The 25,481-nt window shown below is 41.6% G+C and overlaps 1 protein-coding gene across 2 annotated transcripts in view; it reads right to left on the bottom strand.

Annotated features, from left to right (window-relative positions):
- The window catches only part of SPAG16 (sperm associated antigen 16), a 365,639-nt gene that overhangs the window by 182,128 nt on the left and 158,030 nt on the right, over positions 1-25,481 (bottom strand). For both annotated transcript variants that reach the window (XM_038143348.1, XM_038143349.1), the window contains one exon: positions 11,176-11,319. In XM_038143348.1, coding sequence (XP_037999276.1) covers positions 11,176-11,319 — 144 coding nt within the window. The remainder of the gene's footprint in view (positions 1-11,175; positions 11,320-25,481) is intronic.

The raw sequence follows: 25,481 nt of genomic DNA, 5'->3' as shown, positions 1-25,481 counted from the left end.
CCATTCCAACACTTTCTCTCAAACAATCCAGTGTAAGATAAAGTCTTTCTGTACACTGTTAAATTTTTAAAATAATGTATTTAGCCCACATAAAATCATGCATAGTAGCAATCAATATCCATGACATACATTAAACAGTATGCCATTACAGTGTGATACTTCATCTCAACACCCATCCTATCCAGTCTGGTCATTTTTCCTCCATTGGAATGACTCCAAATCCTCAAATTGTAATGAAGGGCTGTTGAAGTAGGGAAAAATGTAGTTTGGAAGGAGTTCAGATACATGAATTCCATGTACAGAACAGATTTATGACCTATATTAACAGCGATAATCCTGTGTCTCGGTTCCTCTGAAATGCAAAGTTGTGGCTCAGTCGTTTTAAATCCATTATCATCCCCCACTGGTGGTCCAGTGATGTCTAATCTCAATCAATAGCCAGTAATGAACCACAGTCATTAATCCCATTTGCATGTTTGTATAAAGCATCATTTTTAAGCTGCATATTCATATGCAGAGAGAGTTCAGTGAGTGCACAGAGATTTTGCAGCCGGTGGAAAGTTCTGCGCTGGGATTTGAACATTCCCAAGCCCCTGGAAGGATATTTAACTCACTCTGTAATGATCCTGACAGTGAAGGCCAAGAAAACACACAGGACAGTGCACGAGCCCAGTGTTTGTACTTGGGGCAGGCGATGATCTCACTGAGCCATGCCCTGGGGATACAGGGACACAGCTTGAGGACAAAGAGTGAGTTAATGGAGACAGTGATCAATAACAATCTAACTGCAAGAGTGGAGGAGGAATGGAAATGCCGAACATGAGCAGAATCCTGGGCTGATACAAGAGAAAGCAGAACAGCAAAGTGAATATAAATTGCCTCCCTTTCTCTGAAAGGCTTTGCATGAAAACTGAGCTTTCATCCACGAGGCCACGCAGCCTAAACACTGAAAGCTCAAGAGAGGGGGCACCAGAAAACCCTTCAAACACAACAACTCTCACAGATAATCTAAACCATAGACACAAACACTGTGGCCTTCTCCCTCTGATCCCCATTTGTTTTATACACACACTACTCAGACACAAGGGCAATAATTACCACAAAATAAGAACTTGGTTCCACATCCACGTTCCTCAGCAGTCAAGTCCTGATGCTCATTCCCAGCTGGGCAACTTCTCCTGCTTCCTGTGCTCCTGCAACTGTTTTGTACCTGGAATTCCCCAAATTACTGCAGCCACACAGCTCGAGGGGAAGCACAGAAACACAATAAATGACTGTGCAATTCATACCTGGAGTTTGCGCTCCAGACAAAATCTTGTAAGCACTCTAAATATTTGGGGGTTATTTCCAATTCAAATATCTTAGATATTGCCTCAATTGAATTGCCGTTCTCTAGTCAACTCCAACACTAATGTTTGTTATTTTAACAGCTGCACTTTAGGAAAGGCTCATTTTAACAATGTAACAAACACAGATATCTCCTTAGCCACTCCACTAGAACCCTTGCAGCAGACCTCAGGGAAAATACAATTGCCTTTATTGCGCAGAAGAAAGCAATAATGAACCGAGGATGTTAAAGGCATCAAGATTATAATTGCACTCAGAGAAACATAACACAAGAGATTCCATTAAGAGAGATGTTTTGACATGTATAACAACTCTGAACAGAGTCAGAGCAACACGTCCAGGATCAGAGCACTGAACTGAGACTCCCCAGCCCCAGAGAGATGGCAGCTCCCTCTGCTACTCCAGCTCCCCAGCACAAAATGCTGATAAAGCCAGAAGAAAACCTAAACTACTCAAAATCTGAACCCCCAAAGTGAAGAACAGTTTTTTTTCTCATAGCCTAAATAAATGATCAGCAAAACTGAATTGCTTCTGGTGACTCACAGGCAGCAAGAGCTGTAGGAACTGAAAATCAGACAGATGTACAGAAAAAAGAAACCAAGAGCTCCTTGACAAGCAGGCAAATTTCTGCAAAACTTTCAGAGAACACACTCGTGGCTTCAATGAAGCTGAACTAATAGGTTTAGAAATATCCCATTTTATTGATACTCTATAAAGAGATTTCAACTGCCTATTCCTCCACCCTTTCTCTATCAAAGTGGTTATCATATAGAAATTACTTTCTTTCTTTCAAGTAAACACCAAATCTAATTACCTCACAGCTGATCAGAAAGTTTCCTTGCAATTTCTAAGTCAAAACAATTACATCCAAATGGTGATTCTCAATAACTAAATGAAGTTTTGTCAGAAGGAGAAAGATTAAACCTGACACCTGTCTTGTGAAATTGATAATCACAAAGTCATTTCAACCTAATACCAGACTGGTTTAAAGCCCCCCAAATTAAATATGTCTGTTTTCAGGTCTAAAATTCAGATAATGGCAGAATGTAGCACACGAGGTCATCCCTTAAGCAAAATAACATAATTTCTGTGTTAGCTCAGCATTCAGAACATTTGAAAAATACTGCCTTATGGGCAAGCATAACATCTAAATGATAGATGATGAAGATAAGGTAATTAAATAAGAAAATAAATAATACTACACAAAGACTAGCTAACTTTCTATCCCCATTAGGATTTCTAATGCATCCAAGGTCACACACTGTGGGTGAGAAGATTGAGGTCTTTGTTAAAGAGCTTTTACAGAGATGTTCTGCTTCTGTGCTGGAGGGGCTGCAAATTCATCAGTAAAAATGGCATTAGTTTATCAACAGGTTTTCAGTCACTGGTGTTGAAGTTCAGTGTGTTTAAAGCCACCTGGGAAAGCAACTACAGAGTGCTATCAGCAAAGGGCAGCATTTATGACAATGGGTTTTCTTCCTGTAGTTATTTCAAATATACATCTGAATGGCTCAGTGGGAGGACTGCTGCTTCTGCCAAATGTTTCCTCCTTCTCCTGTCTCCAGCTGTCCTCAGCACTTCTCTCTCCTGCCACTCACTGAATTATTGTAATGGAGATATTATTAGTGAATCACTAACTTGGAGTGGTCACTATTTCCATTCTTGTATAAGAAATACAAGCCAAAGGCAGTTTTTCATTCAAGCCTGGTCATTCTGGATGAAAAGTGAAGCCTATTCAGTAACCACACTATGGAATTGCACACTGTTTGCTTTCTAAAATCAATACAATGATGGACTCTTCAGGTTCCATACAATAGGAAAATCCTCTGGTCTTTTTATTGATGGGGAAAACTACTTCTGCAGAGCAGAGGTAACATCCTTGGAGAACATTCGTGGCCTAATTATGAATGTTTCTGAAGACAAACCTTCCAGATGGCATGTGGGCTGCCACTACGACCACCTCAGAGAGGGAAGATGAGAAGCACCGGGATAAAGCAGGCAACTAAGGATTTGGCAACAAAGAAAATCTCCAGAAGTTCGGACATCTGCTGGGAACCCTGGCCTGTGGGAGGAAATTCTCCTCAGTGGGGCAGGAATAGCAAGCAGAAAAAAAACAACTACTGAACAACAAATCAGGATCTAAAGCTGAGATTCAGTTTTTTCTTGAAATAGATACTCACCAATAGCTAATAGAGCTATTTGAAATCAAAACATTATATATATATATATATATATATATATATAAACATCTCCATCTCAAAACTCCACAGAGAATAACCAACAGTGCCACGTGCCAGAAGAGATTAGTATGGGTAGAAACATTTGGCTTGTGGGAGTGGGTGGAAGGGGAAAAATTTTAATCAAATCCATTACCTGGTTATTGATTTCTCTTTGCCAGACCGATCCTGTAGAATACTTACAAAGCCTTTGACATTGAGACGTTTGGCCAAAAAATATTGGATTAGACTAAGCAAAAGCTGAGCTTCTCATGTAATCTCTCATATTTCATTTATATGTGATTTATTCCTTTGTCCAGCAGAGGCTTTTTATTGATAAAAATAATGAGATTGAGAATCCCAAAGGAAATCTAATGCCCACCCAAATATGTTTGTGAGGTAAAAATAGTAGGCTTTGCAAGCTTGAGAGAGAATGATGTTATGTTAAAACTGTTTCCTTGTATAAAAAGTATGAAGCTTATCAAAGATTTTGAAATAAATAAAGCTACTTTTGAAATTAAAATGTTGCTGTACTTGAAAACACTGAGCACACAGTGAATACTGTACACTGGGGAACTGAATGAAAGACTTCTGAAATAGTTTTTTTCCTTGCAGAATAAATGAATACAACTTTTTTTTCTTTTGACTCCTGTATTAGCTCAGTTTGATAAAACACTTTAACAGATGTCTCGACTGCTAAATATGATGTGTTACATAAAGCCAGTTAGATGGCTGAAAATTAATCATGCCACTCAAAAGAAGTTTCTTACCACTGGCAAATTTAATATGTAATCTGGTAACTAAAGGCTTTATTGAACTATGCAGGAATTCAAAATCCTCTAAAAACTAAATCATTATGCCTTTTCATTAAATAAGTGTTCAAAAGTCCTAAGTAGAAGATACAGACTACCTCATGTTTCTTTCATAGCTATCAATAGTAGTAAAAGGATAAATATTACCCATCTGTTTCTGCAGTGAGACCTGAATGAGGTTTTAAAGACTGTTTCAAAGCACAAATCAAAATAATTCTATTCCACTGATAGCCAACAGAGACCTTTGTGATTAACCTGAGTCTTACAACTCTTTTTTTAACTTAATGCCAAGAGGGGAGTTGGTGGCTTTCAAGTCTCAGCCTCGTTTAATGTACAGTGTGAAACTCAGCATTACAACTCCAAAGCCAGCAGAGAAAGTGTTCTGTAGCTCACTGTCCATGGACCTTTTATTACCAGTAATCTCCAAACCCCTTCCCTGGGAGGACTGTTGCTCTGGCTGGCTCAGTGGCCAGGCAGAAGGGTGAAGCTGACATTCCCTTCCTCCTCCTCCTCCTCCCTGGCTCCCAGGTGTGCACAGCAGCTCCTGAGCAGCCTCACCCACCAGGGCGAGTTCTGCCTTGCTTCATTTCCTCACTCTCCAGCTAAAAGGTGCAAGTAATGGAACCCTGTAATCTAAACTCTGATCGTGAAACCATTTCCAAGATTTCTGTGTTGTCCATAATGAATCCAGCAGTTCCCTGAGAGTGCAGACAGAACACATCCCTGGGATGTGCTGCACATCTCCTGCCCACTTGGGCAGCTCATGCTCAGAACTCGACCCCTCTGGAAGGACCTGACCAGCTGGAAGTGCATTGCAGAGCCACACAGTGCCTGCACAGGGCATTATCTGCGAGGTCCAGGGCCTGTCAATGTTGTGGGATTGGGCAGTAATCCCACAAAAGTGCACAGAACTCTTAACACCACTGGAAAAGCAATATGGAGCACGACAAACAGGAGGGTCCCTGAGCACATCACTGCTGAAACTATTCCATAACAGGGTTTGAAACAGTCCCTGAATTTCCAGCCTGTTCCTATTTTAACATCTCCAGGAGCTTCCTTTGGTTCTGCTGGCTTACATGTACAGTGTCACCTTGGTGTGACTGCTGACCCAGCCTGGGCAGTGGCTCTGAAGGATGGGTGATAAAAACCAACACTTTAAAATCACTGAGTCCTAACCTCTCTTAATTTCTTCCTGGGGACAGATTTTTTGCAGAGCCCAAAAGAGTATGTGAAGGTCTGTTCTAAGAAAGAGCCTGCAGTAGCATAGTCAAACCCCACTGCTTAATGTTAAATTACAGTTTCCATGCAGACAAATTCTGCTGCATTTCACCAAAACAAACAAACATTAGATTGTAGCAACATCTTGTAGATCCTGGAATCATAACTTCAGCAGTGACTGAATGTTCTCTCAGTCCCCCTAGTTCCACCAAATAACTACAGCATCAAATCTTGGAAGCCAGAACATTAAACAAAATGGCATAATAGATAATTCCTGCATCTTTTCATAGAAATAAAAATGAATTGAAGAACAGCATTAGGAATTATTAAAGTGCAAGGAGAAATATATTTGATGTTAGTGGAATGTTTTACATTATCTTGCTACTGTGACTAAAGAACCCACTCTTCTCTGTATGTCATCAAGTGCTTTTCATTTGTTGAGGCCTTGTGGGCCCTGTACCATCTTAGCTATTTAAAATATATTATTTGCAATTTGTAACTAAGAAAGCAGTCTTTTATCTTTAGCACCAGGTTTTGTGTGACTCTCTTCATACCCTGCAGATGTTTCTCAGCGCACACTGATAGCTGAGGACATTATGATTATCAAGAAGATTGGTGTGGATTGATGCATCAGCAGCTGCCAGGACTGGGACACTCTGCAGCAGCACAGTCTGTGGGGAGCCAAGAGCAGCAGAGGTGGGGGATGAATAAAGCAGCACACCTTGTAATTCACCTTGATAATCAAAGCACTTTGGGCTCTCAAACTACAAAGGCATGTCCACTGAGAAATTCACAAGTGGTGCCTGGACCTGCCAAGCTGTCAAGTCTGATTTTTGCTCCTCAGTGTTTCCCTCCAAGCACAGAGTCCTGTGAGATGCAGTGAGCAAGGAGCAGTGTCAGTCTGTGCCTGCTGCCTCAGAACATCTGAGCCTGGCTGGATCAAAGCCAGCTGCCTCTCCTTTCTGGGACTGCCCTCCCTCCTGAATTTAGGCCCTTGCTCCCATCGCTCCTCAGAGGTTTCTCCACACTCTCCTCTCCCTTCCTCCATTACTCTTCTGCTGGGCTTTTCAGTCTTTTTTTCCACACAAAGTCACCTCTGTAGAGCTTCTTCATAAATGATAAGAAAAGAAATTAAAACAATGTAAAAAATAAAATTAGGGGCTTACCTGAGTAAGAATTAATTTCTAAGTTTATTCGGACTTAAATTCTGCTCAGGAATTTGTTTTTTAAGAGGATTTTATAAAAAACTTTTCTGAGAATTTTTGTATGATGAGAAAATAACTTCCACTCTGATAGAGTCTTACCTACACAATTTTATATTTATCAGACACTGCTCTTGAAAATTTTGGGCAAATATAATTACCTGGTTCTTTTTCCCCACTCTGGATTGTCAGCAACATTTTGGACTTGGTCTTGACAGCCACCCCAGTGCTCAGTTACCCAGAGCCCGCTCCCATGTACCACAGAATTCCCTTAAAAGCTTCTTGTGTGAATTCAAGCCCACCTGGAGTTGCATTCCCTCCACAGCTCGTTCAATCTCTCTCCAATTCCTCACATCCATCCTCCATAGATTCTAATTCTCTCTCTACAGGGTTGTCTTTCTCCTCTATCCATGCACAGGTTTCCATCTGAGTAACACCAGCTCCTCCAGCTTTGAGAAATATCACCCAGAGCTGCCTCTGCTCTGGAAGAACATGGGTTGTTCTTTCATCTTTCTCTTGCTTCCCCTCATTGGCACCTTCTTCTAGGGTATCAAACATTACATGCCTTTATTTGCATGTTTGGTGCATGAACATACTTATTCTATATTTTCTTTAGGTTTTTTTTTTTATTAATTACTGAGGAGGCAATAACTGCCTCCAGGTTTTCCAGTAGCAATAGAACTTATAGAAAATCCACACAGGTAAAAGTAAGTGCTGTGGCAATTTTTATGTAACACTAATAAATTGATAACAGTTCTGATTTCTTTCCTCAGTAACTGAGGAACAGTAGAAACTCTGCTTCTTTCTTAGGGGAACAGGACATTACAAAGGGGTTGACAATCTGACAACTTTCAATGCAAGACTGAAATAGCTTCAAGAACCTACAGGTTGTACTTCAATTCAGAAATTCATTGTATTCCACAGAACCAGACAATATTTGCATTAAAAGGGCAACAAACATTTTAGAAGAGTTGACTTGATTAATATTTATGAATATATTAAGGACATTACATATTATAAAAGCCCACATGCAGGGCAAGAATATAATATTTTACTGTTCACTGGGATTTTATCAGACATTAACACACACTTCTGCTATGCTGCAGAGCTTGATTCTTTAGCCACTCAGGAAGGTTAGTAACAAAGACAAATAAATCTAGTACATGCCATGAAATATCTTTGTGCAATTAGAGTATGGTCCTTAGAGGTACAGCATTAACAACCTCAACTTATTCTGGAAACTGGCAGAAGATGGAGATTTTTGTTTGCTATTTCAAATATCTGAGTCACCTGGCACACACAGGTGCACTACACAGCTCTTCCCCAGAACTCCAGATTCTTAGCACAAAACCTCTGTGTATGACTGTGACAGGAGACATTCTCATTCCCTCACATCTGGAAAAAGCCAAGCTGAAAAACATTAAATTTTTCAACAGCGACGGGAGCTTGAAACAGCTAATTCATCTGCAAAGCAGTGTTCAGCCAGACCAGAGTAAGAACACTGTTTTTTTTTTGAAGTTTGACCAGGTGTCACCTGAGTTTCAAAGAAGGAAGCACTGTTCTCCTCCCTCCTCCCTCATGTGCACGCTGCACATGACAGGACCTGTTTGAAGTTTTACTTTTATTTTAAAAGCTTAAGGCAATGCTTTACTCTCAGATCTGCAGGGAGCTGCTCTGCTCTCCTCACATGCATAAAGCCAGGCTGCTGCCCTTCATCCCCTGTCCTGGGAGCCGCTGCAGGGAGAACACACGGGGCACCCAGACTCTTTGTGCTGACCCAGGAGCCACACAACAGCAGCCTTGGAGCCTCAGCACAGTCTCACCTCACCCTGCTTTGATCACAAGTGAAAGAGAGGTGGTTTTCAGCCTCAAACCACTGTGGAATGAAGCGCATTGTCAGTGGGGGCATGAGGGAGAAGACTCCTCCCCAAGGCTCTGTGATGATGCTTAAGGACACTGGTACATCAGTCCTGGGAAAGCTCCTAAGGACAATCCTCATTTCTGTAACACCTGCTCCAGAGCCTAAAACACACTTTTACCTTGGTATTGCTACTTTCTAGAGCCAGTTCTCTCATGGCTCTTGGAGACACTGAGGATATACAAACCCAACAGCACTTTAGCTTCAAGTCTGTAGATCTTGCCAGCCACCTGCAATACTGGCAGCTTTGCCTCTATTTACACAGTGGAGGCACAGAGACAACCATGAGAAAGACCCTTGCTCAAGCAATACCCTGTGAGCACATAAACCCGCAGATCTCTGGGATTTGAAGCCATTTGTATGTGCAGAAGCATCAGTTAAATGCCCATCACAGCTCTCCTCGAATCGTTAGAGCCTGGGGGCTGGGTGTGGGTTATTGCTGCAGGATGCTGTACCGGCTGATCTGACAGCAGACTCGTGTGCCTGCACACAGAACACTTCTCACACCGGAGCTGGAGGTTGTTCTAAACCTGATTTTGCAGAGAGGGAAGAAACACAGAGGAGAAGTGATCTCACAGAGGACAAACAGGAAAGACTATAGAACTATGGAAGTTCTACCCAGGTCACCATTTAATGGCCCAGTGGCACAAAAATATTTTTCTTTTTCACTTCTGGGGTGAACATCATTGCAAATCTTTAAACTGGGAACAAAACTAGAAGTTATCTACATTTGATTCCAGAAAAAGAAAAAAATCTATTAGACTGTTCATTTTTACTTAATTGGTTTTACTTCCGAGAAAAATGATATGTAAAAGCCTCCTATCTAAAAAAAATTTTCAAAAAATTAAAATATGATTAAATGTATTCTGCCACATTCTGTATTTTATGCACTAACAGAAGACAATATTTTAACAGCACTGCTTTTGAATCACTCCAGAGCATTCAGCAGGAGTCAATTTATACTGCAAGAGAATAATGATGTACCTCAACTCATTTTAATTTCAATAATTGAATGAGAAATAGGAAAGCCTATTGAAAGGACTGTATTCTGGTCAAAGACTAATGAGAAAATAGTTTTGAGCCTCTGAGTCAGCGGGTGTCATGGTAACAATGCATTATCGAAATCTGATTAGTATGGCCAGCAGCTTTATAAATGATAACATGCTCTTCTAATTGTATTTCCCTTTCTTCCCCGGTGCTAAGTTTTATATTCACAACAGGTAAGAGGAGAAGGCAGCATTCTGTTTATCAGCAAGTTTAAACCATGTCCAGAACTCACAAACTCTGAAATCTGGCATGCAGCAATAGATAAATTTTCCTTCCACCTTAAAACAAGAAGCTGAGCCTTCCATTTCTCTCCTCCTGAATTATATGCAATTATTTAAGGTAAATATTATCCTCTTCTTTTAAATGTAATTATTTCTAAGGATATACACATGAAAAAGAGAACAGAGTGAAAACACAAGCATCTTAAGAAAAAGCCTCTTTTTCTTAGGAGAAAGTGATGCAAAAGAAGAGTAAGTGCACGTTTGATTCATCCCAGAGAGCAGGACTCCTGGTTCTTGAGGTTTCAAAAAGGAGGAGGGGGTTTTCTTGTGTTTAGAGGACTATGTGTGCCTTTGGTAGCTCATTACAAACTCAGAAATCAGGAGGAACCATGAAATTAAATAGGATACATTTCCTCCTCGTGAAGAAGAGAGCTAATATTGTTCCATAAAATAAACACAATGAAAATACAAGGTTGAAGGCTTAATAATGCTCCTTTTATAACCAAGCCTCAGGTGAATAGCCCGGCAGACCTTTACTATATTAACAGTGAAGAACTCTATTTAAATTGCTGCCTCACAAATCTGATGCAGAGTAATTTCAACATATAGAAGCTCAGTCTTATCAAATGCATTTTAGTTTTGAGAGTAAAATGGTGTCCTACTTTTCAACAGAAAGATGAAAAAAATCTACTTCATGTTTGCCCTATTTCCATGACCCTTGTAACTTAAATATTTAGTTTGTATTTTCCATGTTCACGTTCATTTATTAATTCAGCTTCAAATCCATAAGATGAAAGGGCAGGAAAGCTCATATTCTCTAGGTAAGCCTAATATTCTTAGTCATATGACAAATAATGCATAACACAAGAACTCAACTTTTCAGTATTATTAATAACGGGACTGTGTTTGCCATAGTGCATGAACAGGGAGAAAATGAATACAGCAAGACTTGAAAAGCTTATTACTCCTTGTTACATGCACTGGTATGGGGACAGAGCTTAAGATGTACAAAACACTAAAAGCAATCAGTCTTAAGTCAACACTGTGAGAAGCAGAGGAACATTTTATCTACATGTTTGGGAATCCAGCAGAGAGTGCAGGGTTCCCTTGAGAACAGAGAGGCAGCAAAGCAGGCCAGTGAATGCAGGAGCTCCAGGAGGGAGCAGGGCCAGTTCAGGGACTGTGGGCACTGACCTGGGCCTGAAGCAGCAGCCTGAGAGCCAATCCGTGTGTCCCTCTCCTGTCATGAGGATGTTCCCATCGGGGAAGCCCCACATCTTCCACAGGCGGTCATCGCCACCGGTGAGCACGATGTTTTTCCGGGGGTGTAAAGCCAAGCTGCAGGAGAAGAGAAAGGCAGGTTACGTTCTGTACCAGTTCCATTTCATGAGAAATACATAAGATCCATTTAACTCAGGGCAACAGCCCCAGGAGTCTGAATCTGGATGGACTGAGCAAACAGCAATGCTTTCTAAGCTCATGAGGATTCAAAATACATGCTGTGGAGATGAGCTGCTGCTGCTGCTGAAGGAAAAAAGAACAGGACTGATTTCTGTGAAACTAGAATTGCTTTCACACTCTCTTCAAGTTCCACTTAACACTCAAACAATGCTTTGAAATACTTTTTTAGGTTATGTTCTAACAAATATGCAAGAGGGTAACAAGCAGCACCCACATGATTAACATTCCCACTTATCCAAAATAATTCCAAAAAGCACCAATGCCAGCCTGTCCCCACTTGTGCCCACAGGTGTAACGTCTCCTACCACTGTGAAATAACTCAAATGATAATTACAGTCCAGGAGCTACAGTCGTTGCCAGCACTTTAGAGCCATTCACTGGGACTAGGTCAGAAAATTCATTTCCATTCTGTACTCAAAATGTGTTCCATGTTTTCATTTTAAATATGTAGCACGCTGCGATGTAATGGAAATCATACACTTAACACGCCCGTAGACTGAAAATTCAGTTTATTTTTGATTTAGCAACTGCAGTGCAGCTAAGAATGGATCCAGGGAAGAAAATCAATCTGTTGGAAAGATAACAAGTAGTGTATTTCATATGGATTTGGTTATTTGATTTAAATCATTGTAATGCCTTACTGTTTGTTGAACATCAAAAAGTTCTAGTAGTTGATTTTAGTCCCAGGAGTGGCTTATTTAGACAGATTAAATCTGGAGCTCAGAATCCAACTGCAATAATGGGAAGGAGAATCACAACCTGTGTGTGCACCTATTTCAGCTGTGCATCGGGGCCGACAGGTCAGAGAGAAAAACACTTATTAAAGCAGAATGAGAGGAGAGAGACAATGCTAAGCACCCAAACGGGAAGAAAAGAGAGGACTTAGAAGGCACAATGTCATAAAAATCTCTTTTTTATTAGTACCTTTCTCCTGCACTCAAATTATTTCATAAAATTCCTAAATCAGAACCACAGCATCTACTATAGTGGGAAAAATAATTCCCTCTATCAAATCCATGCTAAAAAATATATTTATGTCAACTAGAATTTCATCAGAAAACATCTCTTTTTGCAGTTTAATGCCCAGCCTTGGAAGATTCCTACAGACTCATCAGTTGAATCCATCTGCTCGAGCGAGGAGCCTGAGATTTACTCAGTCTCCAGTTTCTTAGGAAAAAAATGTTTTCTATCTTCTCCTAAAGAGGATAAACTTCCTCTGCATTTATAGGAAAAAAGAGAAGGAGACAATGATGCTATTTAAATTCCCCAGAGATGCACAGAGAGCAGTTGTATCACTCAGATTGGCCACAGCAGATATCTAGAAGAGCAAGGGGGGAATAGAGATAAAAGGAGAGAATTAAAGGCTGAGAGAAGGCACCAGTGGCCTGCAAATTACAGGATGAGAAGAGCTATCCCAGAATCCCTCTACAACAGAGATCTCTGAAGCACCAACACCCCCACTGCTGCTATCTCCATGTGCACACAGCTGACATTTTTCTTTTAACCTGCTTCAGACACTTCAGATCCCCTCCAGTTTTTCCCTCCAGATATTTCTGTTCTTAGTGGGGGCTGTTGTGAAGCCTTTCCATCAGCTCTCTTACATTCTTCCTAAAGATCTTCCTTTTCAGTTTCCAAGCTGCATTATACAGCCTTAGATCACTATCACGTCACCTTTCATGCAGACAAAATTTTACCTGGTGTCTTCCTCGATACCCTGACTCCTCCTGACCAATCCTTACACCCTGGCCAGGCTGCAGCTGTGCTCTCATCCATCCTGCCTCAGCTCCCAGGGACATTCTGCCTGCCCTCAACCCTCCCAACACACTTCCAGTCCAGCTTCTGAAATGCCCAACCTTCTGCACTGACCAGACATTCCTATGGAGCCTTGGGAAAACCCATAAAGTGAATTTCATACGGAAGAAAATATCCTGCTGTCTGTACAAAGGCTGCAAATTTGTTTTTCACAGTCTTTCCTTTAAATTACAGAGCTTTTGCAAAATGCTGCTGCTGTCCAATGTTCTTCTTCCCCCATGCCATTTTTACAGGCACACAGTGAACACCATTTAATTAACAGCAAATTTGTGACACAACTGCTGTTGAGCTGCTTCTGAGAAAGGGAAGCCCATTCATCCAAAAGGCATTCTATATGCAGCATTAATTAGGCACCCTTGTCTTCATTTCTGGCAATCCAGCATTGTATAGATTTTTGCTTCATCTCTGTTCACAGGGTCTAATTATTTCCAGCACAGAAGACTTTGGGTGGATTGGAATGGAAATCAATAATGGAACATGTGTGATAGGAACATTAGTTTTCTCCTCCTCCTCCTTTGGGATAAAGTGGGATCAGTGGAGACTCAGCCAAGAAAAAAAAAACAAACCCAACAAAAAACCCTCTGGGAGATTTGCTGCTGTTGAGTATATAAATACCCTTGTTTACACAACTCACTCTGGCATTATAAGACATTCTCATCTCTTCAGCACTTGCCATGGTAGATATATAGCACTCCCAGTAATTTGCTTTCAAAACAATCATCGATTATTTTAATTTATTTTGACTGAGCAATAAATAAAAATACAGTTTCTTCAGATGCAAAATACTTACAGTCTCAGGACGTTCAACACTTGACCACATCACACAAAATCAACCTTCAGTCAAAAAGTGCTGCACCCAGAGCTGCCTGGGTGTTTAATACAGCCACTAACTTGAGGGAGGGGAGATCTCAGATCCATGTGGAGGAAAACTTCCTGGCCCCAGGGTTTCTGAAACACTGGAACCAATGTGCCATGACCAGCCTGTTCTCCCAGCCCTCAGCACACCCTCAGGTATTACCCAGTAGATGGGTTCCATCATGGTTAGGAGAGGGACTGGTCATTCCACACACAAAACTGACACTGCTTGGATGTGAAATAAAAACCTAACCTAAACTGTCTAAAAATTAGGCACTGAGAGAATGAAAAACGCAAAATTAATGACCAGCTTAGTACTCCTAAGTGACTTATCCAGCCTCACCCAGTTTCTCTGTGGCAGAAACATTGACAAAATCCAGTTTTCTGTGGTTTCACATACAGGATTTATACAGAAAAATAGGTTCTCAGTATAGACAGCATTCAGCTGCCAAATTCTGATACAGCATTGTAGTGAATGCTGCTTGTGATACGTAATTTTTAGAACTTCATGATTTGATCAAATTTATTTGCATTCTCGGGTACTGGCAAAGAGGATTCTTATTAATGCCAGCAGCTGCTTTCAGACCAGAAAGCTCCTCCGCTGCATTTCTTGCTCCAAAATATGAGAGCAGCAGAGTTCCTGCAAGATTAAAAAAAAGCCCTCAACTGCATTTTTCCTAGTGACAGAAAGATTGCAGCCAACATTTTCTTACATTAAAAAGTCAGCCTTGCTCACCATACCTAGCACAGGAAATTTTGGGCTGAGCAGTTATATTTGGGTGAAGTTACAGCTGGCTGAAAAGCTTGGTTTTATAGTGGAAACTGTTGGGAAATTGCTGATATTTCTTTCTCTGCCATCAAGGTGCGTTTCGGAGGCAAGGACATGACATGCACTGAATCCCAGAGGATGGATACTGCTTACAGCCTCAGACAAGAACAAATATATATAAATAAGAGGGCATCAACAGCCCTACTGAAATCAGCGATATTGTTCACATGCACATACTTCATTATATTGCTGGACTGCACCCTAAAAATCTACAGAGTCTGTAAAAGCCAAAATTTTATTCCAGGCCTGATTTTGCTGGACATGAGTCAGTTGTGCTGAGACAAAGGACACATTAACCAGAGCATTAGGAACAGTTCCTGAGGCAATGCATGTGTGAAATGCACACCCTAACCACGTTTGCCCATCTCTGAGCTGCCACTGAGGTGTTGCCACTCACCTTTGAGCTGCCACTCAGCTGCTGCCACCCAGCTTGGGCCCAGGAACAGCTGCTGTGGGATTGATGCCTCAAGTTTTAGCTTTTATATTTTCCAGATGCTGTACTGCATTAGTATATAACTCTGAACTTCATATAAAATGTTAGCAAGTTCTCCTCACAGTTTAGTCAGACGAAACAATCCTTTGGCAGCCCGAGAACCAAGGACACTGTTACAGCTTTAGGCCCAAAAAGCGTAAAACAACGGCAAACTGAGGAGAGCAAACGGAGAGGATGGGACTTCATAACCTGGAGCAGTAACTGGACAATGAACCTCAATATGGAAATGGACCAACACTTATAAAAGTGTGAAAACTCGTGACTCAGGGTCCATCTTGGGCAGAGCCACAGCCGGGCTCTTGTGCTGCCCAAGGCGTATCCATTGAAGGCCTTTTTTAATAAATACCTGCTTTATTCCTTGAACTCTGTCTAGCCGCTGTTCCAGGCAGCCTCTTTAGGCATCAGGATGGCCACTGCTCCCTCACACCCACGCTCCAAGGCTCTCACAGCAAACAGGGTCAGCCCACACACACAGCCCAGGTGAAGGAATAGGGCCCGCATGTTGCCACACTTTTCTTCACAGAGAAAAGCGAGGCACAATTCTTCCCAAGAATCTTCCTGGGTTTCACATTCTCTGAACAGCAGAGAAAGAAAACACAATTCTTATCTCATTTGCTGTGCCTGTGTTGTGCCACAGTAGATTGCAATATGGTATTACTGTGGGTCTTCAGGGCAGTCAGGACTTGGTGAAGGGAAGGAGAGATCTTCATTTCAGAAGGCTGGTTTATTGTATTATGATATATATTACATTAAAAAAGACCACACTATAACTATACTACAAAGAACAGAGAGAAAGATTCATCAGAAGGGGAGACAGGAACAGAAAGGAATGAATAACAAAGTTCTGTGACTCCCAGAGAGTCCGAGAGCTGCTGCCTCCTGGATTGGCCACCAAGCAGAAACATCCCACACTGACCAATGGAGGAAGCACCTGCTGCATTCCACAGCAGCAGATAACAAACTGTTTACACTTGAAGCTGAGGCCCTTCAGCTTCTCAGGAGAAGAAAATCCTAGCAAAGGGATTTTCATAAAATATCACCACCACAATATGGAGACTGTTTACCCAGAGTGAGGGTGTTTTGTTTCCTTGGCCTGTCAGGGCCAGGCGTGTGTGCGTGTGACTGTCAGTGCACAGCCACGACATTCTGGGCAGTTGTGAGCAGAGTGAGTGCTTGGCAGATTCAGTTTAGATGTAATGTATATAGCATAGAATATTACAGTATCATAGAGTAATGAATTAGCCTTCTGATCTCAGTGGAGGCCTCGTCAGTCTCTCTCCCCTCGCTGGGTTCGCAGCACAGCCATACCCGCAGGGCACGGACCAGATGGAGGCAAGGCCCATCTTCCCCTCACGGCGGGCTGAGGGGCTGTCATGGAAATCCCCTCGCTTCCAGAGGGGAAAGGGAGTGCCAGAAAACACAGAGATCACCCTTTTGCTGCAGCACATCCTTCATTTCCCTCCTTACCTACGTGCTGGTGGCTGGGGATGAGGAAAAGCAAGGTGAAAACCGAGGTGAGCAGCAGCACGCCGAGGGCAGCGGGGGTGGCTCAGCCGCTGCCCCACAGACCCACGGAGCCCCGCGGCCACACGGGCCAAGGGAAGGGGACAAAATGCCAGACAAACGCTCTCAGCTACGATCAACCTGCCAAGAAGTTCAAACTAAACACGGCGCAACAGCCTAATCAATCATTTTGCCTGTTGCAACTCATGCTCTCTCTAATATAGTAATTCCTGCCACCTTTTTTATCTTGGCTTGAGTTACCTGATCTCACCTGACAGCGTTCTTCAGTAATAATTATAACACTGACATTTCATTCAGAGTTTTATTATGCAACCATAGCATAACTGAATAGCTTGCATTCCTGTTTGAAGTCTTAGAATTTATCTTTTCTTGGAAAAATGGAAGAAGGGGGAAATGCTTTCAATAGAGAAAATAAGAGCTAAAACAGACCAAAAAAAAAAAAAAAAAAAGAAAAAGAAAAAACCCATAAAAGATCATAAGAAGGGGAAAATACTCAGAGCACAAAGCTCCTGTCCTTTGTTTCATTTATGTAAATACCCATCTGGAAGTCAGTGATAGATCTCAGTCACAGCAATGCTTATAAAACCCTATCCTGTCTGGTGAAATTCCTGGCTGCTTCCCAAGCTCCTATGACTCAGGGTTTGGGAGGGAGAAAACTTGCTAGAATCCTGACATACCTGAAGTTAACCTTCTAGACTGACCAGCAGACCTTGGTACACCCTAGGAAATAATGAGAAAACAGTCTTCCAGAGACTTGAACTTGTATCTCTAGAGGCCAAGCAACTTCCTAATTCACAGTCGAGTTTATGTGCTTGTTCTAGTCCCCATGCACACAGAATCTTCCTTCTCAGCTGCACAGCAGCAGCAAACATATTTATTCCTGTGAAGTGGAATAAATTCCCACACTTTTTAATTTGGCAAACCCAGTTCTCATCTCAAAAAGAAACAACTTCAGGAAGTGGACTCTCCCTACAATATAAAGCGCCTCCAAAAATAATTGTATTAAACACATCACTGTAAGTCCCTGATACAGACCGAGTTGTGATAAATTCAGAACATCCTTTTTGTGGTGTTCTCTGATCACTTTCTGTTTACCCATTCCATGTGCAATTATGAAAATGCATAAATTTAACTGAGTGCTGTGACCTACCCAGGTTTTACTGCATTAGATCTGACCATGTACATGCTGTGCCAATATAAAACCATCTTCTTCTTCTCAACAGAGTTTGGCCCTGGATCAAATCTGAGAAAAAGTCAAAACGATGCTGTTGATCCACATGTGTTTTCAGAGGTCTCATCCTTTAAAGACACATGCATATTCCTGAATTATGCAGTACCAGGAGTAGTGCCGATTTCACAGCATACTAACTTAAAAACATCCAGAATCTTGTTTAAGATTGTCTCTTTAATCACATCAGGGCAAAAGGATTTTTCTAGAAGCTTTGTAATAACATACAAAGTGTTTATGTCATTATAGTCTTGTGTACTGTAAACCTCTGCATCCTAACACTAAGCTTTTTATCTAGAATGTCTGTAAATAACAACAGGCATGAATCTAAATTACTTCTTAGAGAATCTTTACTTATTAATTCCTTTGATTGTGCTTACAAGGTAGTTGATAATTACTGCTGGCCACAAGGAAAAAAAATCACTTAGTCTACAGCATCAGCTGTTGCACATTTCAGAAACAGCTCCCTTCTAACCTGCCTTAAACCAGAGCAGCAGGCAAGGAACAAACCACTTTCCTCTACACAGAGAACCCCTGTTTATTTTCAGTGCAAAATCTAGAGGTGGGGTTTGGCTTGATTTTTCAATTTATTCAAATTGTCATAAAGTTTAGATGCTGACAAAGCTGTGAACAGAAAAAGAGATCAAGTAGTTGGGGTATTTTTTGGTAAGACTGAGGGTGCTATTAAAGAAACCAACCAACTCAAGAGCTGCTCGCTGTAACTGTAGCTCACAAGCTCTTATTTAATATGTATTTGAATCAATTTTTCAAGCTTAGTCAACTTATTAGGTAAGCAGCATACTTAAGGGAGAAATAATTAAGCCAAAAGCAAAAAGAATGAGAGCAGCAACAAACAAGTAGATGCAATTAAAACATTGACATCCTTTCCTAATAGCTTTCCTCTGGAGTGAAAGCTGCACGTCCATGCCTGCAATGATTTATGCCATGATTCACACTGCCCATCACTCACCTTTTATTATCCCTTCATGAAAAATGCTACATCACTCTTTTAGGGAAAGGCAGCCCCCTAGGAGTATTAAATCACAGCATCCAAAATAGCACTGTAACGAGATTAGCTGGGATCTGCAGCCTCTGGAAGCCAGCTCCAGAAGGGATCCCAGCTCTCAGTGCAACTCCAGAGCAGCAGGGGAGAGACACAGAAAACAGGGGCAGCCCGTGGGCAAAGCTTGGCAAAGGAAGTGCCCCTGTGTGTTTTCACACTGCACCTCTGCTTGTGAACCACTTCAGAGCAGCAAAGGGAAAGGCAATGTTGGCAAACTTGGCAAAAACTTTCCCTGCTCAATAGAGCCCTGTTGTTTCCATTTTTTCCCTGCGCATTAGGTACTTATTGGGTAGGGACATAATGCCTGGGCTTCCTTTGCAATGAAAGAGACTGCTTTTCTAGAAGGCTATTCTAGCTTGACCAGCTCGAAAAGATGCAGATTGCTTTCACAAAAGCCTCTACCTGTGGCCTGGTTTGAATGAGTTTCCATCATTACTGTTGGCAATTCCCAGTCTTCTGTTGCACGGCAGCTTTCTCACAGATGATTAGGAGCAGTGTTGTGGTATAAAAGAGTTTGGAAGAAAAAGTACTTGAGACTTGCCAGCTGGTAAATTCTGTTAAATTATCAAGGTTGATAAAGGAAAATATATAAAAATATAATTTGCAATTAGAGCATCAAACTAACTCAGATTTCTAAATTAATAAGAAACCAAAGCATTACCTGTTCAAGGGCAGTTTCCTGCCAGTGTTTCTTTCTCACTTTTGGAGGCAGAGAAGGGTTTAATGCTCTGTGCTTTATTTCACTATTGTTATGCTGAAAAATGCTTCCATCAACAGAATTAATGGAAACTCTTGTGGGAAGAAAGTTACATAAATAGTTTCTTCACAGTTAGGACTAAGAAGCAAAGTCAGCAGCTGTGAATTGTGTTCTTCCTCTGGTGATCTCTGTAACCAGGTGTATGTGTGTGAGAGAGAAATGGATTTTGGCTTCAGAAATTCTCTAGTCCCATGATCCCAAGTAGCTGCAGCCCCACAAGGCTGTGCTGAGTCTGCCCCACAGGGTAGGAAGCTTTCCCCACTAAAAGCAGCCATTCCAAGAGAAAAATTTTTCAAGCTGTTTGTTCTACTCTCATCTCCTGCACAGAGTTACAGGCACGTGTGCTGAAAGGCATCACCTCATCCACCTTGGGCTGAGGAAGGTACACCCAGCACAGATTTGTATAATTTCTCCTTCAATAGCTTCTACAACAGCTCTAGGTGGCTTTTTCTGGGGTTCAGGCTTCAAAAAGCATTTTGTAAAACACAACCTCCATCACTGTGAGAGCAAAAAGCAAAAAAATTTCCCTTAATTTTTCGCTCAGGAATATGGAGAAAGTTTCCCTCTTGCTTTTGACTAAAAATCTTGATATATTAAATGGTTGTTACTAACATTGTCTTAACTTAGGCAGTTTTCCAGAGGCTTTTTAGAAGTCATAACCAAGCATGGATGCAGCATGTCAACTCAGACCTCACCAGCCCTAATTTGGAGTAATTACCCAACATTACAAACACAGCATCCTTCTTCACACATTCCAGAATTAACTTCCTTAGTTTGCAACGGCAGTGTACCTGCTTTTCCTCTTAGCAGGTATTGCCTACCTTGAATTTGTGGTAGGCACAAATTCTTTACCCTAAACATATCATGTGGCACTTCACTTAATTCGAGTTCATCTTGCTGATTTCAGACCATCTCTGCAATTTGCCAAGTTTATTTTGAATTCTGATCTGATACAGAAAAGCATTTTCAGATCCTCACAGCTTGGTGTCATCTGCATACTTTATAAGCTACTCTGTATTCCATCCTCCTCACTGCTAATGAAAACACTGAACAGATCTGATTTCCTAAGCAAATTCCCAAACTGAAACGCAGCCTGTGAAGTTCAACCAAGAGGTTCCTGGCCCAAGCCACTACACTGGTTTGTATTAAAACCCACCCTTTAGAAAGGAACACAATACATTTTAAAGCCCTAAATATAGGAAAAGCCATTTCCTCGGCTAAATTGTTGTGATAGTTAATTATCCTGGTTTATTTTTGTAGAATTTTACTTTAAAATCAGGCCAGCTGCATATTAAACTCTAGTTACTACACCAGAGAAAATATCCATAGAAAACACTGACTAAAGAGAATTATAGCCTGACTCTTCCATATTCTGCCATATCATTCCTCAGAATTGCTATGGATTAATCTCCACAGGCAGTACGAGTTAAGGATTTCTGAATATTTGGTGAGATTTGAAGGCTGTTTCAGGAGAATCAAGTCATATTCCTGTTTGCAGTTCCTGGCTCTGCTATGGAATTATGTACAATCACTCACAGAAAATTATTATCCTCCTGGGCAAAGCCAAGCCCTTGGAGACCATGGAATTTCTAGGATGTTTGCTACACAATATTTGGTGTATTTGGCAAATTCTCTTCCCATATCTCCTCCCCATTTGCTTTCCATAAGCATTACAGGGAAGAAAGCAGAAAGCAAAGCTCTTCAAAACTGGAAAACAACCCTTGAGAGGCCCAGATCCACAGAGCTTTATGAAAACTACAAACAGGTCTCAGAATTTCCTTCAACTGTACATGTGCATGTACAGAGAAAAAGAGGTTGAAATAGAAGAAATAAAGACTAATTTTGGGGGACACTTCTGGGGGGGAAATCTGAAGACATATTCCAAGTGTTGTTACTTAGAGATTTACATTCTGAGAAAGCCCTGAAAATATTCCTTGTAATGCACATTGGCCACACAGAACAATCTTCATGGTTGACTCTGCCAGCTGCTACATATTCCTTCACCTCTTCCTACACCCAAAAACGATGACATGGAAATGCTTAAGTAAGGTAGTTCTAGCCTGTGTAAAGATGCATGAAAGAACCCTGACAGAAGAGTCTGGAATAATAAAAACACTTACATGTAAAAATGACTGCTGGTACTTGTGAGTTTCTCTGACACCTATGGGAGCCTTACAGCCAAGCTGCAGGAGGTTCTCTGAAAGGTGTCTTCATTCTGTTTAAATTTTAATGTTTTTCCTGACTTACTGATATCTACAAAACAAACTCCTGAAGACTCAAAGTCATGCAAGTTACAAATTTTCAATTCAAAGCATATTTGGAATAAAACACCTTTTCCAGAGCCATATTCCAATTAAAACTACGGGATTCCAGATTTCAACTTTTAACCTTTCTTAGCACTTTCACCCTCCGCTGCCATTGGCACCACCTCCTGTCATTTACAGACCTCAGATTCATCTTCCAAAGTGGTTCTAGATCTTAGGACAGTCCCAAAAACCTAAACGTTCTGCTATGCCATGGATTTAGCCTATTAAGCAGCTGGCTGCTGTCAGCCAAGAATCAGAGAGTATCCAGAGCTGGGACCCACCAGGAGCATGGAGTGAACCCCTGGCCCGGCCCAGGACACCCCAGCAGTCCCACCCTGTGCCTGACAGTGTTGTCCAGATGATGTTCCTGGAGCTCTGGCAGCCCTGGGGCTGTGATCATTCCCTGGGGAACCTGACCAGTGCCTGACCACCCATCCCTTCCCAACATCCAGCCTAAACCTTCCTGGGCAGAGCTTCCTAAACCTCCTGGAATCTACTACCACACTGTGCCAAGACTTTACAACCCTCCACGACCATTTTGTTTGGTGGTGTTGTCTCTGCTGAACATCTGAACTCCTGCAAAGATGATGTTTATGAAAACCACAGAACCATGCCCACAACTGAGAAGCTCCAGCAGCATTAACCTCCAGGGCTGCCATTTATCCTGCTTCAAATATTAGGCTTCATTCCCTTCACACTGGGCTATATAAAGGGATAAAGAGGGATAAAGATCAGTCTCAACAAATACAGACTTTTAGAGCAAAGTACAGTCCTGCTTCCAGAACAGGAACAAGAGGGACAGAATTGCTGAGAGACTTCAAGTCATCACTCCCATGGAAAGAAATGTAGAGCCCCTTTATAAACAGAACTATGGTTTTCTCATATTCTGTGTGAGACTCAAAAAAGCTGAGAACACCTCAGTTTCATTTTGCCATGACCACTTTGTGTCCCACCGTGTGTGCATCACCGTGTGTGCTTATGAAAGAGAAAAAGCCCATATTCCTACACTTTGGCCTGAAGACAAATACTAGACCACAGAAAGGGAAGGACCTCTGAGAATCTGACCAAATACTACCAAACTCCCAGAGATTAACAAGTCTAAAGTAATTTTTTTACACATTTAAACATTAGGGCTTCATTTAAGATGCCAGAGAGCTATGAATGAGGAGAGGGGTGCCTGCTTACTTTTGACATGCGAGAGAGCAGACTCACAGGAAATGTTTCATCACGCCATCTATTCTGTAAAGAGCTCATGATGTCTTAGAGGAAGCGGTGGATGAACTGGGGCACCACAGCTTGCACCAATCACCCAGCAAAGCCTCACAGACAGACCCGCAAGATTTGGTTCTGATGAAGCGCAGGCACGAAGCACAACTCTAATTTGAGTGTCCCTTTGAGAGTAAGCACATGGGCATTGCTGCATGTCTCTGCCAAGGCAGTGACTATTTAGTGACCAGGATCTGACATGCTGGGGGTGGAAGGTTGCCAGCAGCTGCTGCAGAGATGAAATCTCTGGATGAAATGTTGGGATACTCACTGAGTACCTGCACAGGTGATGACTAAGCTGTGAACTTTCCAGCACTATCTCTGTGTGTGACACCAGCTTAATATCACCAGAAAGACCATACAAGTTGTTTGTTGGGGTTTTTCTTTCTCTTTAAGTACAAGCTCAAGTTCCTCTCAACTCAAAATATCAGAATATTTTGTACCACTAAAAACAACCCCTTTGTACTAACTAAAACCCAGCAACCTGAAAGCCAGTCCTTAATCAGCTTTACCAAAACAGCTGATCAAGTGTAGCTGCCCATGGCTCTCTCACACATTCTAATTAAAACATCTGTCTAATATCATCTTCCTTTGACCAATATACACTGCAGACCAACCCCCCCGTCATGCCTAACAGAGCTCACTAGTGCTGCAAATTTAAGAACCACCAGCAAGTCAAGAGGGCAACAGAACTCCATAGTCTATTTGTCATAGGAAAAACAATCATCAATATGGTAATTGCAGAAGTGCAAAATGCACTTTGAAGACCAATGCTGGTAATTTTTTATTCCATGGAATAGGAAAATTAATGAGGCACATCTTAAATTAGTTTAGGGTAATCCTAAAAGCAGTAAATAATGCTTGCTATGTAAGTAGTTTAAAGTAGATTGCTTAAAGTGAAAAACAGACAAGATTCCACCTAACGTTACAGATGCAGAAACAGAGGAATTTAAATCACCATTACATGGACTATTTGACTATTTTTATTACCATCAATTACTCAAATTTGGCAGAATACTTCACATCACATTAACTCCAATTTTAATACGATCCATTTTCTATTAAAAAAAAAAAACAAAAAACAAAACAAAACTATGGCTTTGTTTTTGTTTTTTTTTTTTTTTTTTTAAAGTCACAAATAATAATGTCCACTTGACAGAAACACAGAGTTTTAGGGAGCCACTCTATTAAGCTGTAGTCATCTAAAAGGAGCCTTGTCTGTTCCCCTGCCATGTGGAGTTAAAAAGGCAGCAATCTCAGCATGAGCAGCTTAAGCTCTGTATCCTGAAGTGGCAACAGCACAGACAAAAATCCTCAGAGAGCTGAAGCAGGATCTGGGCCAGTCCTTGGGGTACCAAGGTTCTCATGCTCAGCTCCCAAAGCACAGGGAGAGGCACCTGAGCTCTCCCCGCAATTCATAACAGCACAAAGGACACACTGAACTCCTGTCTTCCACAGGCCACGCCAAAAACATACAAAGGAACATCCAGAGCAACTCCAGGGTTCAATTCTGCAAAATTCCACGGTTTGGAAAAAGAAGGGGTTCCCGTGGTGCTGTGCTGTCACACAGCCACACTGCTAACGTGCAGCACCTGCCCCAGAACTGGCTCCTCTCCAGGCCTGCTCCAACACACTCATTTTATCCACCACAATCATTTACTAATGATCTTTAAGGTCCTGTCCAACCCTAACCTTTCTCTGACTCTCTGATTCCAGCTCCCAAGAGGCCAGCAAGAGGCATGCTTTCAAAGGGCTGTTTGGGATTTCTGCACATCCCAACATGTTGTTTTCCTTTGCATGTAACACGGATAGAGTTTTGCAGCGTTCACACTTGAATCCTCCCAGCCAGGTGTTAAAGTTAACGTAATCAACAGAAATCCTTTCTTCATTTAATGAGGCTTGTACA

This window comes from Motacilla alba, chromosome 7 (genome assembly GCF_015832195.1).
Source record: "Motacilla alba alba isolate MOTALB_02 chromosome 7, Motacilla_alba_V1.0_pri, whole genome shotgun sequence".
In the NCBI taxonomy this organism is placed as follows: Eukaryota; Metazoa; Chordata; class Aves; order Passeriformes; family Motacillidae; genus Motacilla; species Motacilla alba.
Note: the sequence above shows the minus strand (reverse complement) of the source record. Positions and strands in the feature narration are given on the sequence as shown.